Source organism: Zingiber officinale, chromosome 3B, assembly GCF_018446385.1.
Source record: "Zingiber officinale cultivar Zhangliang chromosome 3B, Zo_v1.1, whole genome shotgun sequence".
NCBI classification, from domain to species: Eukaryota; Viridiplantae; Streptophyta; class Magnoliopsida; order Zingiberales; family Zingiberaceae; genus Zingiber; species Zingiber officinale.
Genome location: NC_055991.1, coordinates 125,995,273 through 126,011,753, shown reverse-complemented (window position 1 = coordinate 126,011,753; position 16,481 = coordinate 125,995,273). Strand labels below are relative to the sequence as shown.

The following is a 16,481-nucleotide window of genomic DNA, read 5'->3' as shown; positions in this document are numbered from 1 at the left end:
TATGTGTTGATGATATTGATACAAGGCGTCTACTTGCTGTCGAGTGATATCCATGTCATCCATAAAGTTCCCCATTCTCTCTTGGTCCACCTCATAATCTTGTACGAATCCCGTCACCTGACTATGGAAGTCTCTAGTAAACTGAAAATGATCTCGCACCTCCCTAAATTGGTCGTCAGAAAGCTTGAAGCGACCCTCCAAAAACTGTTGTTGGGCATTGTGCTTCTCGTGAAGTGATTCTAAGGAGGTACGGAAGTCAGAAAAATCAAAACTAGAGGGTCCCGTGTCATAGGAAAAAGAGTGCCTAGGAGGTTCCGGATGTCTGGGAGGCTACGGGAAACATGATGGCAAGGGTTCCTGGTGGTACTCGAGTTCTTCTACTATGGGAGGTATATTCTCGGGGGCTGGATCAGTGATCACCCAATTTGCAGGATTGCGAGCTGAAGTGCGCTCGGGATAAGGAAGGGGTAGAGGGAAACCAAAGGCCCTAGGAAAGGCAAACTCATTCTCATCCCGACAAATCATCTTCATTGCAAGAAAAGAATCGATGTCAATCTTGTCATTTCCATGAATAACCTCTAGTCCATCGAGTTTGCAACCTAAGTTATGTGCTATTGGAGTAATCAATCCACCAAACATAATTGTCCCCGAAGACGCCCTAGCTGCCCTTACTAAGGTTTGCAGGAAATGAAATCCAGAATCAAAATCAACTTTCTTCAACATTGCCCAAAGATAATAGATAGAATTCAATCTTTTAATCACCCCGTCACTATCTCCTCGACAAAAAATTATTTTGTTCATCACTCGGTGCATGTATCTAAAGGTCGGGTTTTGCATGCGGGATGCCTTGGCTCTAGAGGGTTCATAAGGGTCATTCGATCTGGTTATCGACCTCCAAAATTCATTCCATCTAATCCCACTATCAAATCCTCGGGCGCCTCCACTAGGTAAACCAAAACAATCATTAAAATCATTAAAAGTCGACCGAACTTCTTTGTTCATCATCCTAAAAGTTATGATCCCTATGTAATCCTCTTCAGATGAATATTTAATATCAAGTGAACTCAAAAATTCAAGGACTAGATGAGGGTAAGTCGGTGCGTGACAGTACATTATATCGTTCCAATCTAAAGAGCTAATCATCCAATCAATATCATCCCTGATTCCTAGCATATCCATAGTGGTGGGATCCATATACTTTGTGCATACAATTTTCCTCGCGACAAGGTTATCATATCTAGCTTTTTGATCTTGATTTCTGAAAACAATATTGAATGTATTTTTGTTACCTTCGTCGCGTGCTACCCTCTTCCCTTTGCCTTTTGATGACGAAGCTTTCCCTTTGCCTTTGTCACCTCCTGGTGCATCTCCTTCTCCAGATCCACCACTTCCTCGACGAAGTTTCTTCAAGATCTACGACATGTGAGAGGATAGGGGTAGGGGAAAGGAGGAGTAGGGGATTAGCTTCTTTTTCCAAAGTTTTGGCTTGGGAATGTGTTAGATCTAGATGTAGACCTAAGGAAAAGTGGACTCTAGGAGGAGAAATTAAGGTTAGATGAGGTGTATTGGGGAGGGGAAGGTTTTTGGGAGAGAGGAAGGTGGAGGCTAGGGTTTCTTGGTGGAGGTAGGCGGCGCCGCACGGGGTGGGGCACGGTTGTGTGTTATAGACACGGTCGGGTTAGACCAGGTTGCACGGGCATGCCGAATGGCACGACCTCTTCTTTCCTCCCCTTGGATAGGCTCGCACGGCCGTGCCTAATGGCACGACCCAGGGCTTCCTCTCCTCTGGATTCTCCTGCACGGCCGTGCCAAATGGCACGACCTCTTTCCTTCTCTTCTCTGTGCCAGCCACACGGTCGTGCAAGGGTGCACGGCCAGTGGCTCCTGCCTCTCTGCAAGCTTCGCACGACCACCTCCTTTAAGCGCGGGATGACTCATCCTCTGTTGTTTTGGCTCCTCTGATGCCTCCACGCCCATGAAATGCTCATGGCCAGCTCGTGGAGATTGTGCACATCCTGAAAATGAACACGAATTAAGTTATGCTACTTGACTGAATCTACTCAAAGAAATAAAAGGAAATAAAAATGGATGACGAGACATTGAATCGATATGAAAAGAAAACCCTTGGGTTGCCTCCCAAGAATCGCTTATTTTAGGTCTTTAGCTCGACCCCGTTTCAGTCAGTGTGGGCTGAACCCGTAGGAGGACGACTCTCATTCTAGGGTTGATGCTCCAGCCTGCGCCTTTAGTTTCACTCGTGCATGACAGATGTATTTCTTACTGCTTGCTGGAGGGGAACTCTCATGGAAACTGTATCCCCCTTCTTTGTATGTGCCGATTTTGTGAGAATTTTCCTGAGAAGAGGGGTTGCATATGGAAGAATTGGACAAATCAAATTCAATCTTTTCCTTGCCGATCTCCAAGGATAACTTATGGCTTTTCACATCGATGATGGCCCCATCCGTGGCAAGGAATGGTCTCCCAAGGATGATCGATATTTTGGGGTCTTCCTCCATGTCCAAGATAATGAAGACTGTAGGAACTATGCATCCACCTACTTCAACTGGCACATCCTCCACTATTCCCATCAGGTATCTGCATGAATGGTCAGCTAGTTGCAGTGTCATCATGGTCAATTTAATGTTCTGGAAACCCAGCTTCTTGCATAAAGAGTACGGGAGCAGGCTGACACTGGCTCCCAAGTCACAGAAAGCTCTTGGTATAAGTTCAGAACCAATTTTGCATGGTATGGAGAAACTTCCTGGGTCCTGAAGCTTGGGTGGAGGATTCGCCATAAGGAGGGTGCTGCAATTCTCTGTCAGTGCCACAGTCTCGAAGTCGCCCTTCTGCCTTCTATTGGATAAGATTCCCTTTAAAAATTTCGCGAACTTTGGCATCTGGTGCAGCGCATCTAACAATGGTACTTCAATGCAAATCTCTTTGACTTTCTTCAGAAACCGGTGGAACTCTTCATCCCTTTGGGACGCTATAAGCTTCTGAAGAAAAGGAATTGTGTGATTTTGTGGGGTAGTCTGAAAAGATTCTTCAGTTTTTTTAGTAACCACTCCTCTGCCCCTGTTTTGCGTCTGATTGGGCATTAGGGGAGTGAGTTCCTTTTCTGAGTCAAGCTCCATCTAAGTCATGATTTGGGGATCACCCACGGTACGTCCGCTCCTCAGCTCAATGCGATTGCAATGTTCTACCAAATTTAAATCTGGTTTATCGGGGAATGTACCCTGTGTTCTTGAGATGGACTGAGCTATCTGGGCTATTTGGCTATCTTGTATCTTCTTATGCTTCTCAAAATTTTCTAGCCTCTGGGTCAGTTGTTTGATCTCACTCTTCATCTCCTTTTGCTCCGAGAGAGCTTCCTCAAGCATCTTTTCAATCCTAGATAGTTGTGTAGGTTGCTACTGTTGATGAGTCTGCTGTCCAGGTTAGTATGTATGATGTGCCGATCCTTGATCTTAATTATTCCTGTACGAGAAATTGGGATGATTCCTCCATCCAGGGTTGTAGATATTGGAGTACGGATTATTTTACCTCTGATTGTAGCCAGTTATTGCATCGCACTACTCAAGTTGGTTTATCTGTGCTTGCATCGACCCAAGGGGGCAAGTGTCTTAAGCGTGGTCTGTGCTCCCACAGATGTCGCAAACACATGCTATGACATTAGCTGTGTTGATCCCCATTGTTTCAAACTTCTTGGTCAGGGCGTCCAGCTTTGCAGACATGAGCATAAATGCGTCCACCTCGAATTTTCCTAATGCCTTCATCTGATGTCCTGAGAACGCTCCACCTGATCTTTTAGATGCCCACTGATGGTGGTTCTGTGCCACATTCTCTATTATTTCTTCTGCTTCATCAAGGCTCTTGTTCATCAACGCCCCTCCTGACACAGAGTCCAGGGATACCTTCGTGTGATAGTTAATTCCATTATAGAAGGTGTGTAGAACCAGCCACTTCTCAAGGCCATAATGGGGGCATTATCTCATCATATTATTGAATCTGTCACAGGCTTCGAATAAATATTCTAAGTCTATCTGTTTGAAGCTGGCAATCAGGTTGCTCGTGTGGGCCGTCTTGCTTGGTGGGTAGAATTTCTCTAGGAATTTCTGCTCACACTGCTCCCAAGATGATATGCTGTCTGCTGGAAGAGAGTTCAGTCACTGCTTGGCCCTGTCTTTTAGAGATAATCCAAAGAGAAGTAGTCTCACTGATTCTGGAGGGGCGTCGTTCACCTTCATCATGCCACATATTTCATAGAACAGCTCTAGATAATGGTTCGGGTCTTCGTGCGGTCCTCCTCTGAATTGATTCTGCTGGACCATGTGAATTACTGCAGGCTTGATCTCAAAGTTGTTGGCTTCAATAGGAGGTCGGGTGATGCTGGACCGAACCCCTCGTGCATAGGGTGGCGCGTAATCTTTCAGCAATTTGTCGGCCATTTCTGACGGTTCCTGTGTAGCTTGGAAGGCCTTCTGTAAGTTCCTTCTCCGCAGAAAGGTTCTGTCAATCTCTGGATCGAACGGAAGAAGCTGCCCTGAAAGGTTAGCTCGTCGCATGCAAAATCAAAGTACAGACTATGGCAATACGAAATAAAGGATGATAGGGGGAAGAATAAAAATGCAGTAAATAAAGAGAATAGAACCTAGTCTAATCCAATATGAGTATGCTAATGTTATAGACGCAGTCCCCGACAACGGCGCCAAAAACTTGTTACGCTTCCGTAAGTGCATGGATTCATCATTAGTAATAAAAATATCGATCCCACAGGGACTGGTTATAAGCACTAGCAATCGCTCACTTATGGTTAGCTAGACTACCAGAGGTCTTTGAATAGGCTAAGGAAAAAGAAAGGGTCAAGGGAGAAAATCAAGAGTCGCAAGGTCGAAATATTCACTTGGTGATGAGAAGTTCTAGGGGGTCAGTTTCGTCGTGGTAGTATTGATGTGTCTCAGTTTGTCTTACTCTCGCTGTCCTTATTCATGCTATTGCCGGAAGCTAAGCGGGTATTCCTAAGCTCCAGAAAAGGATAATGCCCTAAGAAGTCCTGCCACAGTTTACCCCTGTCACTAGGGCACCTCGGTGAATCTTGAGGGCACAACTCCAACTGGTAGATTAAGAATAGAGAGTAAAGCTAAGCCTGGTCTCTCGCTCTCTTGAGGAGAATCTGCCTTCCTCTCAAGGAGCTATCCTAGACGTCCGTGAACGGGTTACCCCTGTCATTGGGGCCCCTCGGGTATACGATCTAGAGGTAATCCTCTATGAGACTGACAAGTTCTTCACGATTAAAAGCAAGAAATTAGCGATTGAAACAAAGCATAAAAGTTCATCCAACAAGTATAAACATAATACGAGTTTTATATCAATCCGTACCACGACTACTCCCTATTCCCAGAACAAGGGATCTACTCCATGAATGCTAGAGAAATATCCGAAAACATAGTGTAGACAAACATAAAATTCTCAGTAAGACGGAATATGCTTATCGAGTGTCGAAGAGTGACCTTCGGATCTAATTCTCTGCTTCTGGAGTCGATATGGTGGTGGAAGTTCGCTGAACGGAGGTCTAAAATGGCCTAGAATTGCTCCAAGATCTCTTTCTCCCTGATAGCTCGCCTTCCCCCTGGCAAAAAGGGTTGAAACCCTTATATAGCCTTAGGGCTTGGTCGCGGCGGCACGGTCGTGTAAGGGTGGCACGACCGTGCCCTTCTCCAACTCTGGTGTGGCTGCACGGCCGTGCAGGGTCGCACAGCCATGTAGCCCTTGGGCTCTGTCTCCTAGGCACGGCCCTGCAGGGGTGCACGGCCGTGCAAGTCTCCTTCTCTGCTTGGTGTGGCACGACCGTGCAGGGGTGCACGGCCATGCAAGTCTCCTTCTCTTCCTGGGGTGGCACGGTCGTGCAGGGTTGCACGACCGTGCGCTGACTGGCTACTGTTTTGGTTGCACGGCCGTGTAGGGTTGCACGGTCGTGTGCTCTTCCTCTTCTGTTTGGCCACACGGCCGTGCAGGGCCACACGGCCGTGCAGGTTTGCACAGCCGTGTTGCCTGGTTGGTTCCAGTGCATCAATACTTCCCGTTCAAGCTCTGAAAATCTTTCTTGTCAACATAAAACCAAACAAAGAGAAGATATCTGAACAAAGCAATAGATATGATGAATACAAGATAAAAGATGCGAACATGTGAAGAATATATATGCATAAGTCAAGTGAATGTGCGCTAAAACATGCGTAGAAGATCATAATATTTGTGCACATCATCATATCATATTTGGCTTGTCTATCTCACTCGAGACACAGGCCCGATCGACTTTGACTTATTATATTTGGAAGGTTCAATAAGTAACAGGCATATTGTATCCGGCCTGTCTATTTCCCTTGGGAATATATGCCCGACCGATTTATTATGATGTACTCTTGAAGCTCAATATAAAAGAGTTATACTATACCTAGTCTATCTCTCTCACACAGGAATATACCCCCGACCAGTTTATTATGGTGCACTCTTGAAGTTTAGAATAAAAGGGTCATATTATATTTGGCCTATCTCTCTCACTTAGGATATACACCCGATTGATTTATTATGGTGCGCTCTTGAAGTTCAGTATGAAATGGTCATATCCTAGATGGCCTATCTATTTCACTTAGGATACATGCTCAATCGGCTTATTATATCCGGAAGATTCTATATGGGATGATCATACTGCCTCAGGCTTATCTATTTCGGTTGGAAGTATAAGTTTGATCAGTTTATGATGAAGTTCATAAGGTATGAAGTTATGCGAAGCAACAAACGACAGGTACTTATTAATTTTCATTAGCATAAAAAAGCTTTGTCACTGTTTTAAATACTAAATAGATAGCATCAAAATATGGTGTGAATTTACATGTTCATTCAAATTTACTTAAAAAATCTTTTGGAAGATCCTTGTTAAGTCATCTATGATTTATGAATAGTGGAGGAGGTTCTTTAAATAGGTAGCCTCCCTCTCTCAGTTGCTGAATAACCCCTTTCACTAAGTGAGTAAGAGTTCCTATAATGCGTCTAGCGTATTCTTCACCAAATTCAAGAGAGTCTAAATAAGATCTATGTTTGCTTTGCTAGTGCTCTTCTTAACTTGCCCTGTATGTCTGAAATTCAGATTGCAGGTTGTCCCTTTTGCCCTTAAGACTAGCCTGTTCTGCTTTGGAATGTTCCAACTCATTTAAAAGTGAGGCCATTTGAGAATCTTGGGCTCAAATTTTCTCTTGTTGTTGTAGTAACAGGAAATTTTTGCTACTTAATTCCTGAGTCAATTCGGGGGGCCTAGAACCTTGAGAGGATTGTAGCTCTTCTATAAGTTTAGTCTTGAGACCCAAATCTAAGAGATCCTCGTCTTTCAAAGCCATCTCCACTCGAAGAGTAGACTCAGTCTATTGTAATGTGAGCTCTAGATTCTCCCTCTGAGTCACTTGAGACTGAAGAGATTGGCGGCAACCTTGTAAAGTAGTCTCCAAGGTTGTAACGAGCTTAGCTTGTGAATCCACTTTCCCTCGTAGTTGAACAATTTCATGATTAGAAACAGTGGAAGTGGTTGATAACTCCTCCACTTTATCTTTCATGACTTTGTTAGCTCTCTCTAGGTCCATAGCTAGGCGTAGAACTGGATAGAATAGAAACATAATTACATTTTGTGATAAAAAAGAAAAGGTTAATATAATTTCATCAAAAACTTACAGCGGTAGTGTTACGGGTATGCTCGTCTAAACGCTCAGCAATTGTGTTGGCTTGCATCTGTTTTTGTGCTTGGAGCCATGATTCTGATAAAGAGCCTTTTAGTTTGAGTATCCCATAGGCCAAAGGAGAAGAAGGATCTAGTCCTTGTTGAGAGGGTAACCTATAGGATTGCTTGAAAAGGCAAGTGGAGCTAGTAGATTCAGTAGGTTCTGGAAGAAGAATATGAGATGACCCGGGAAGAAAAGAAGGGATCAAAGGAGGTTGAACAGGTAAGGTAGATTCAATTAATGCAAGACTTTACTCAAGCAAAGACTCTTTAGATGTAGGACCAGCTGACCTCTTACATGGTTTTATTTTGGCTCGAGGTTTTGTTAGAGGAGAAATGAAAGCTTGTGGAATAGATGGTGAGGTTGTGGGGAGATCTGGTGTCGGCTCTGCATCAAAAGTAATTGGGGGAATAGCATGAGACATAGGAATACAAAGGCCTAGCCTCATCATATTAAGTGCAGAAATAGGAGTATGTGTTGGAGGCTCTGGTTCTTTACCTCGCATATAAGAGACCTCTGATAAAGTGATGGGAACTTACTCAACAGTAGATACAATGGACAGAGGTGGACCCAAATATCCTGTGCGAGGCTTTTTACTCCAGATGATAAAGGGGTTGTCTGGCTCAGATGAACTAGAGGAAGGCTCCTTAGTGGGTTCACTTAAAGGGAGTAAACCAAGCAAGGAGGAAGCTTGATTTAAGCGACGCTCCTCCAATAAGTCTTCTCCCAGTTTAGTTAAAACTGTTCTTGTCAATTGATTATTTCTATACATGAAGGCTGGAAGGATGGCCTCGACTAGGAGAATAAATAAGGGTTGAGAATTCTCATAACAAGTTACCAAAAAATGATGAATAAACATTCATGAAAAAAAACAAACTTACCAAAGGATACGCTTGGTCATGTGTCTGTGGGGCTAAGTCCGAAAGCATATAGTAAGCCCTCTGTGATCAATGCAGACAGATCAAATTTTGCACCTTTGAATTTCCCTACAAAAGTGTGAAGGGTAGTATCTACAGAAATGTTGCCTAGAGGGGGAAGGCTTTGTTGCCATGTTATAGGATATGGGGAAGGAAATGGGAGGCGTAGAAAAAAGTACTTGTCCCTCCATTTTCCTTGTGGTGGAATTCTGTTAAACAAGATAGCTTTGGGGCGTGCTTGGAATTTAAAAAGACTATCCTCTATTTGAAGAGGAAAGAAGAAATTATGGAACAGACGAGGTGATAAGGGAACGTCTAGTAGGTGAGAAACAATGACAAAACCACTCAAGATAGCAAATGATTAAGGGAGGAGTTGATGAAGAGGGAGATTGAAATATCAGTTAATGTCAATAAAATAAGGGTGAAGGGAAAATCAAAAATTAGAGAAAAGTTGTTCCGAGAAAACTGTGATGCTTTTTGAGGGAGGAAGATGAGGACGATCTTTTGGGGAAGGAAGAACTAAGTAGGAGGGAACACCATAGTTTGCCTACAGTTTATAAACCTGTGTATCGAAAAGAGTAGAAGAGCATTGAGTATACCACAAGTTAGATCCTGACATTACTGGGAAGAAGGATTAAACCAAAGGAAGAGGAAGAGGGCAAAATATTAAGAATGAAGTGTACTCGAACTGAAGGAAGAAGATGAGGTGATAGAGTTTTTCCTCTTTTATTATCTTGATTAAAAGTTCTATTAAATTATTAAATATGCATTTTAAGAAGAAGTGTTGGATCATGGCAATTGGAAAGGTGGGACTAGTGGGGAGCTGTTGGACGAGTAAATAAGGTGGTGGGTGCAGTAAGATAGGTACTTGTAAGGTATTAGAAGCACATGTCTCACCAATAGGAAGTCAGCACCTCACCAGTAGGAAACCAATATAGATAATCGAGGTAAAGGGTTGTTTGCCCAAGGTATTATCATGATTACCAAGACTATGTTCAAGATACAGAGAACCTAATGAATATTAAACAGTTATAATATTTGTGGATTACTAATATTCTTAAGTAAATAAATAGCATGAGTTGTGATCCTTCATCATTTTTGGATATGTGTGGTATAAATAAACTCGATCAATAATTAGAAAGTGGGAGATAGGACAAAACAAAAACACACTTAACCAAACAAACTTTAAAGAGAAGTTTAAACAAACTTTAAACTTTAAAATAATATCATCTTGACGATTAAACATAGAAAAATTATAGCAACTTAGGAAACAGATCGGGAGGTCTATTCTTGAGTAGCCTCCGACAATCAAGAAAATTAGCAGGAGGGTCGAAAATTAAATACTCTTTCTCCTTCAACTGTTCTATAGCCCCTTCTGCTCCATAGGTAAAGGCACTGATGATGGATGCAGCAATGGGTTTATTGAACTCATTCGATTCAAGAAGCAGTCGTTTTCTTTTAGTAAAATGATCGTCTTCGCCCGCTTGGTAAATTACCAGAGCATTTTGAGAAGCTTTTAGTTCAACCTCTTTTGTGGATACATCCACTTGAGCTCCAGTTAAAGATGAGCATAGAGAACTTATTTTAGTGTCTTTGAGGTTTAGTTCCAAAGGTTTGGCAGCTAATTTGGAGGCTTGAATGTCCTTTAAAGTCTGTAGTTGGGAAGACAGCTGAGTATTCTCTACAATTTTTCCATCCAATTTGATTTTCAATTCATCCCGAAGGTTGAGCTTTGACTAAAGTTGAGATTCAAGGGCACCCACAGTGTTCTTCCACTAATCTAAGCTCTCAGAATTGGCTTGAATTAACCCACGAGCTTCCTGGAGTTGTGAAGATAGCTCGGCTATTCGCTTAGAAGCTTGGTGAGAGGAGGCCTGGGAAGATTATTGCTTTGGTAGCTCATTCTCCCAAGCCAAATCATATAGTTGATGAGCTGCACTCATATTGGTGATCCATCACTTCATAACATGAGTTGTTAATAATGTACCTAAAATGTGCTAAAGATAAGGGTTACTTTAACTTAGTTTCCTCGAGAGAAAAGTGATCTACCAATTCTGCAGAAGAGAGTCTTTCAATTTGATGATGGGTCTCTGCCCAAGCAGCTGTGAGAGAACCTCCTAGTAATATAAGGAGGGTAGAGGAAGGTGTGGATGATGAAGATAAACAAGTTTGAATTGAAGGGGGGAGAAAATAAGAAGAGGAGAACCCAGAGTCTCTTGTGGAGGTAGAGGAAATTGTTCAGGAAAGTTCATAACTGTTGGATCGAATATGCACGTGAGAGGGGGTGAATCACGTGGTTTTCAAAAACTTATTTTATCATTTTTAGAACATGAGTATGCGCAACAGAAATTTAAAAAGAAAATAACACAAGAAAACACAGGCGATTTTACTTGATTCGAAACCTTTGGCGACTCCTACTCCAAGACCCAAGTCCCATGGACTTATTGATGGATAATCCACTAAAAATCTCTTTTGGTACATCCGGAAGAGGAAATCGAATACAAAGAAATTTAGAACAAGTGCAACACCCTACACTTGTCCTTTTTGCAGTAATTAAATACACAAAATAAATGTTACCGACACTTAGAGATCGATGTTGAAGTGCTCGTGTCGATGTCAGTCTGTCGGCTATGATCGAAACTCCTCGGAGCAATTGTCGGACATAGTAGCTCCGCATCAAAGTCGTAGCAGGAGCTCAGAGTAGTCGGAGCCTCAAAAGGACACGTAGTAGCTCGAATATGTGTTTTTTTTTTGTTGGTTGGTCGAGCCTGCCTTATATAGGCTGTGGAAGGCGCCTTCCATAGACGTGGAAGGCTCCTTCAACTAGTCAAACTCTATCCCAAATGGCTCGGCTCTTATCCGTGACAACGTCCAAGTTTATCCTGCAGAAGACGCCTTCTATGAACATTACGAAGGCACCTTCCGTAGCCATGGAAGGCACCTTCGGGTACTATTCACCTGAAGGTAATTTTGTTAGAGTGTATACTAAAAGCCTAGCTTTTGGTATAAATATTTATCTAGAAATAAGAATCACATTGGTCAAATGTCTACATTTATGATAAATGTAGTTGTTCAATTAATTTATATTGTAGATAACATGGTGTGTGGTGTCACACACAGAAGATCATGTTATCAGTACATTATAAATTATAAACAGTAGCTCACGACCAAAATGGAAAGGAACAAACCATTAGAAGGTCGTAGTGTAATTAGGTATCAGTTTATCTTGACTGTATAATTACACTAGTACACTCAGAGTGTATTGAGTAGGACCATTTGAGGTCGTTTCTTTTATACTGACTTTATAAAGAAACAAAAACCTCGGTTATTATGGAAGTGTGTGCTCTTAATCCTAATATAATAACAAGCACATATATTTGATATTTATTTCTTTAATTTATCAATGGGTGAGATTTAGTTCGATAAATCAATAAGCCCGATAAGTTGGGAAATGGTATCACTTATAGTGTGTGTTGTTGATTATAGAAGGAAACTGTGTCCTAGAGATACTAGGTTGATAATGTCCTCAAGAGGAGCTCATAAGGATTGTCATGTTAAATCCTGCAGGTGGACTTAGTCCGACATGATAATAAGGTTGAGTGGTACTACTCTTGGACTAAGATATTAATTAAATGAGTTGTCAGTAACTCACTTAATTAGTGGACATTCGATATCTTAAACACAGGGAGATTAACGCACTCATAATAAGAAGGAGCCCAAAAATATAATTTGGGATTGGTGCGGTAGTTCAATAATAGTTCTCTAGTGGAATGAATTATTATTGATAAAATTAAGTTGTGTGTTCGGGGCGAACACGGGATGCTTAATTTTATCGGGAGACCAAAATCAATTCCTCCTCTCGGTCCCTATCGTAGCCTCTTAATTATAGAGTACTATACCCACCTATACCCACCTTCTATACCCACCTAAAAGGGGTCGGCCAAGCTAGCTTGGATCAAGCTAGGGTCGGCCTAAGCATGGTTAATGAGGTGGCCGGCCCTAAGCTTGAACCCAAGCTAGAGGGGGCCGGCCATAATAAAATAAAAAGAATTTTAATTTTAATTTTTCTTATGTGAAAGATATAATTTATTGGAGAAAATTAAAATTAAAATATCTCTATTAAAAGGATCTACAAAAGATTAAAGAAAGAGATTAGATCTCTTTCCTTATTTGTAGATGGGAAAGATATTTTATTTTCTCTTTGTAGAATTATTCACATATTGAAAAATAAAATTATAGAAATTTCTTTTATTAACCATGAAGGGATTTTTGAAGAGAAATTTTAATTTTAAAATTTCCGGAGATAAATTAGGAAGTTTTAATTTGTTGATTGAAATTCTCCTAATTTTTCTCTATTGATTGTGGCCGACCAATACATGGATAAAAAGGAAGTTTTATTTAATACTTCAAATTAATTCATGTCAAGGAAAATTAAGGAAATTTTATTGTAATTAAATTTCCTAATTTGCCTAGGCCAAGGAATATAAAAGAAGGGGTGAGGGTGCCTTCATGGTGATAACCTCTATTATTTTTCTCCCTCTTTTTTCCTTGGTATGGTGGCCGGCCCTTCCCTTTCTCTCCTCTCCTCTTGATGGCCGAAACCTATCTTCTTGGTGGAGCTTTTGTTGGTGGCCGGATCAAGGAAGGAGAAGAAGGAGAGAAAGCAAGTCTCGTCTCTAGCATCCCTTGGAGCATTGGTGGTGGCCGAAATTCTTCATGCTTGAAGAAAGTTATTTTGGCCGGCCATCTTCTACTTTTCTTCCTCTTTGTGGTGGCTGAAACTTATCTCTTGCTTGGAGCTCTTGTGGTGGTTGGATACTACTTGGAGAAGAAGAAGAAGAAGGAGAGGAAGCTAGCATCTCTTGGAGCTTGGTTGGTGTTTTGATTTTCTTCCTTGGTGAAGCTTCCTTGTTGTGGCCGAACCTAGCTAGGAGGAGAAGAAGGTGGTTGGTGGTTTCTCATCTTGGTAGATCGTTGCCCACACAACGTCCGAGGTTAGAAGAGGAATACGGTAGAAGATCAAGAGGTCTTTCTAGAAGGTATAACTAGTAGTTTTTCCTTTTCCGCATCATACTAGTTATTTATGGAAATAATACCAAATACAAGAGGCTTACGATTCTAGTATTTCGAATATATTTTTCAAAGTTGTGTTCTTTTGTTTTATTTTTTCCTTGTGATTTGATTGTTCTTTTCGGTTAACCTAAAGTTATTTTAGGAAATTAAATATTAGATTTCTATAAAAGATTTTGTCTAGTCGGTGGTGGTTGCTCCCATATCCAAGAAGGCCATGTGCCTCGCCACGTCAGTACTAGGAACCAATTATGAAAATTAATATTTAATAGAATTAATAACTTAAGGCGATTTGGGTCGAACGTGTTAAGTTCCGCAGGAGATCCAAGTCAAAACCTAAAAGAACAAATAGATAAGTTTTGGATCAAACGTGTTAAGTTTCGCAGGCGATCCAAAATTTAATTTAAAAGAACACATGGTAGCTAGGAAAAGGTTCAGACCTTTGTACAAAAATTTTGTACAGTGGAACCTCTAGGTTTTCCGAGTAGCAACCAACAATTGGTATCAGAGCTAGGGATTTGCCTCTGTGTATTTGGTATTAGTTTAATTATGCACATGTCATACATAATTTAGGCAGGTTAATAGTAGGATGTGCTAACTTTGTGGATGCAGGATCCAACTATTATGGCTTATAGTTATTATGTGTGTGATTGGACCCTTGGACATGTCAAGGGCATTTTATTGTGTGTGCATGATTGTACTATAAAATACAGCAGGAACTGTATTTAGTTTTATTAGGATTTTATTTTTTGATCTAGAAACATGTACATTCCTTTTACGGAATATAGGATCGATGGATGTAAATTTTATTTTATGTTCGATCTAGTTTACATGTACATTCCTTCGAGGAATATAGGATCGAAAAATGTAAAAATTCTATATATGTCGCAGATCGAATTTTGCAAGGCGTGGAACCTTTTGAGGACCAGAGACGCAGCGGAGCAAGGAGCAAGATGGATGCGACAACTAGACCCGGTGGCGGTGGCCAAAGATGGCAGCAGCTAGGGTTGGTGACACACGGAGGACAACAATAGATAAAAGTCATAATAGTTGAAAATTAGATTTTCTATTTATTGCTTTTATATTGTACTGTGTGTGCATTTTAGTATACATGACTAGTAGACTAGTATAGTTAAAATTCCTCGTTTATAAATAACTAAGTGGGAGAGGGATTTTTAAATAAATCCCATGGTCTCCATTACTGGTTTGTAAGTGATGCAAACAAGCTTGCGCGTTGGCTCTGAGTGTCTTCCTCCATAACGGATGAGCTTGTTTGTGGATCACTAGAATAGACTTCCATTTTTGGATGACTATAGGAAGTTAATTAAGAGCGTGTGATCTTCCCCAACGGAAGGGGCATAATCTTATTAATGGACTTAGTGTCAAGTAATGGTATACACTTAGACACATTTAATAGTATCCTCCCCAACGGAGTCACTACTATCACTTGTGTGACCAAAGGAAAACCAACTATTCATTTGTCATAAAACTAGATTGACAACATAATAAAATTAATAAACCCCTCTTACAAATGTTAGAATTTGTATACGTCCACACTAACGTGGCATACAAGATTCATGGTGTTTGAGGTAATTTTATTTGTCAAAAAGTTATATTGACAAGATAGTCAATGGGTAAAACCCTCCTCTTACAAATGATGAATTTGTATACGTCCACACTAACGTGGCATGCAAAATTCACGGTGTTTGAGGTGTTGGTGAATTTAAATAATATTGTTTGAGGAATCAATGTTATTTTAAATTCAAAGAGTTTTGACCAAATATTTGATCAAAGATAAATCAACTATTAATTTTATTCGTCATAAAGTAAAGTTGACGAGATAATAAAATTAATGAATAAAATCTCCTCTTCGATTTTGTATACACAAAATTCATGGAGATTTTAAGGAGTTGATCTTGACCAAATATTTTTGTGATTCTTTGGATGTTTGTCAATCCCTAGTAGTCATACTATAGAAAAAGACTTAGTAGTCCCAATTGTAATGATTGGAAATAGGACTTGGACATTAAGGTAGACTGTCTTCTTAGAACTAAGAACAATTTAGGTGTATTTAATTCATTAGTTGAAACATGTCTAGTGGTGTTATCTACCAGAACCTGGAGTGTAGATACAAGATGCCATTAATCATGTCTGCAATTCATTGCAGGGTTCCAGGAAACCAGACAACTAAATGAAAGGTAAATCACCGTCCACATGGGCACTACTGTAAAAGTGGTAGCTGTTGCAGTGGGAGATGTTTATCCTTTGATAAGAATAAAATATGGATTTTAAGTAATTGTCTTTACGTACCAAGTTTAGAAAGAACATGATTTCAGTTTCTAAATTATTATAGATATTGTGTCTATTTTGATAACAAAGTTATTATCAAGAAAAATAGGGAAGTTATCTATTCTGGTATGATGATTGACAATTTATAATCCAATAACTCCCACGATGCAACAAATGGAAATTAATAACACATCTTCTAATTTTAAGAGAAAGCAACCTTCGGAAATGAACCAATTATATCTTTGACATCTAAAGCTAAGTTATACTTGAGTAGAATTTATTGGTAGCTGATGAACTTTTGGGTTCATTGGTAGTGGAAATCTTTCCAACCTGCGAGTCTTACTTGGAAGGAAAATAACCAAGAAGCTTTTAAGTCCAAGGGGTATGGAGTCAAAGATATCGGTTCATTCTGATTTGTGTGATCCTATGACTATCCAGA

General features: G+C 40.6%; 1 protein-coding gene and 1 long non-coding RNA gene across 2 annotated transcripts; both read right to left on the bottom strand.

The window, feature by feature from the left end:
- Positions 1 to 3,623: 3,623 nt before the first annotated feature.
- Positions 3,624 to 4,448, bottom strand: LOC122055205. The gene is made up of 2 exons (XM_042616581.1): positions 4,218 to 4,448; positions 3,624 to 3,914 (listed from the first exon to the last, which is right to left on the bottom strand). Exons 1-2 carry the CDS (start codon positions 4,446 to 4,448, stop codon positions 3,624 to 3,626), a joined length of 522 nt encoding a protein of 173 aa, XP_042472515.1.
- Positions 4,449 to 6,885: 2,437 nt separating this feature from the next.
- Positions 6,886 to 9,400, bottom strand: LOC121968587. Its single transcript, XR_006108225.1, has 3 exons — positions 8,648 to 9,400; positions 7,720 to 8,561; positions 6,886 to 7,645 (listed from the first exon to the last, which is right to left on the bottom strand). It is a non-coding gene; the product is annotated as an uncharacterized LOC121968587 (long non-coding RNA).
- Positions 9,401 to 16,481: the final 7,081 nt, after the last annotated feature.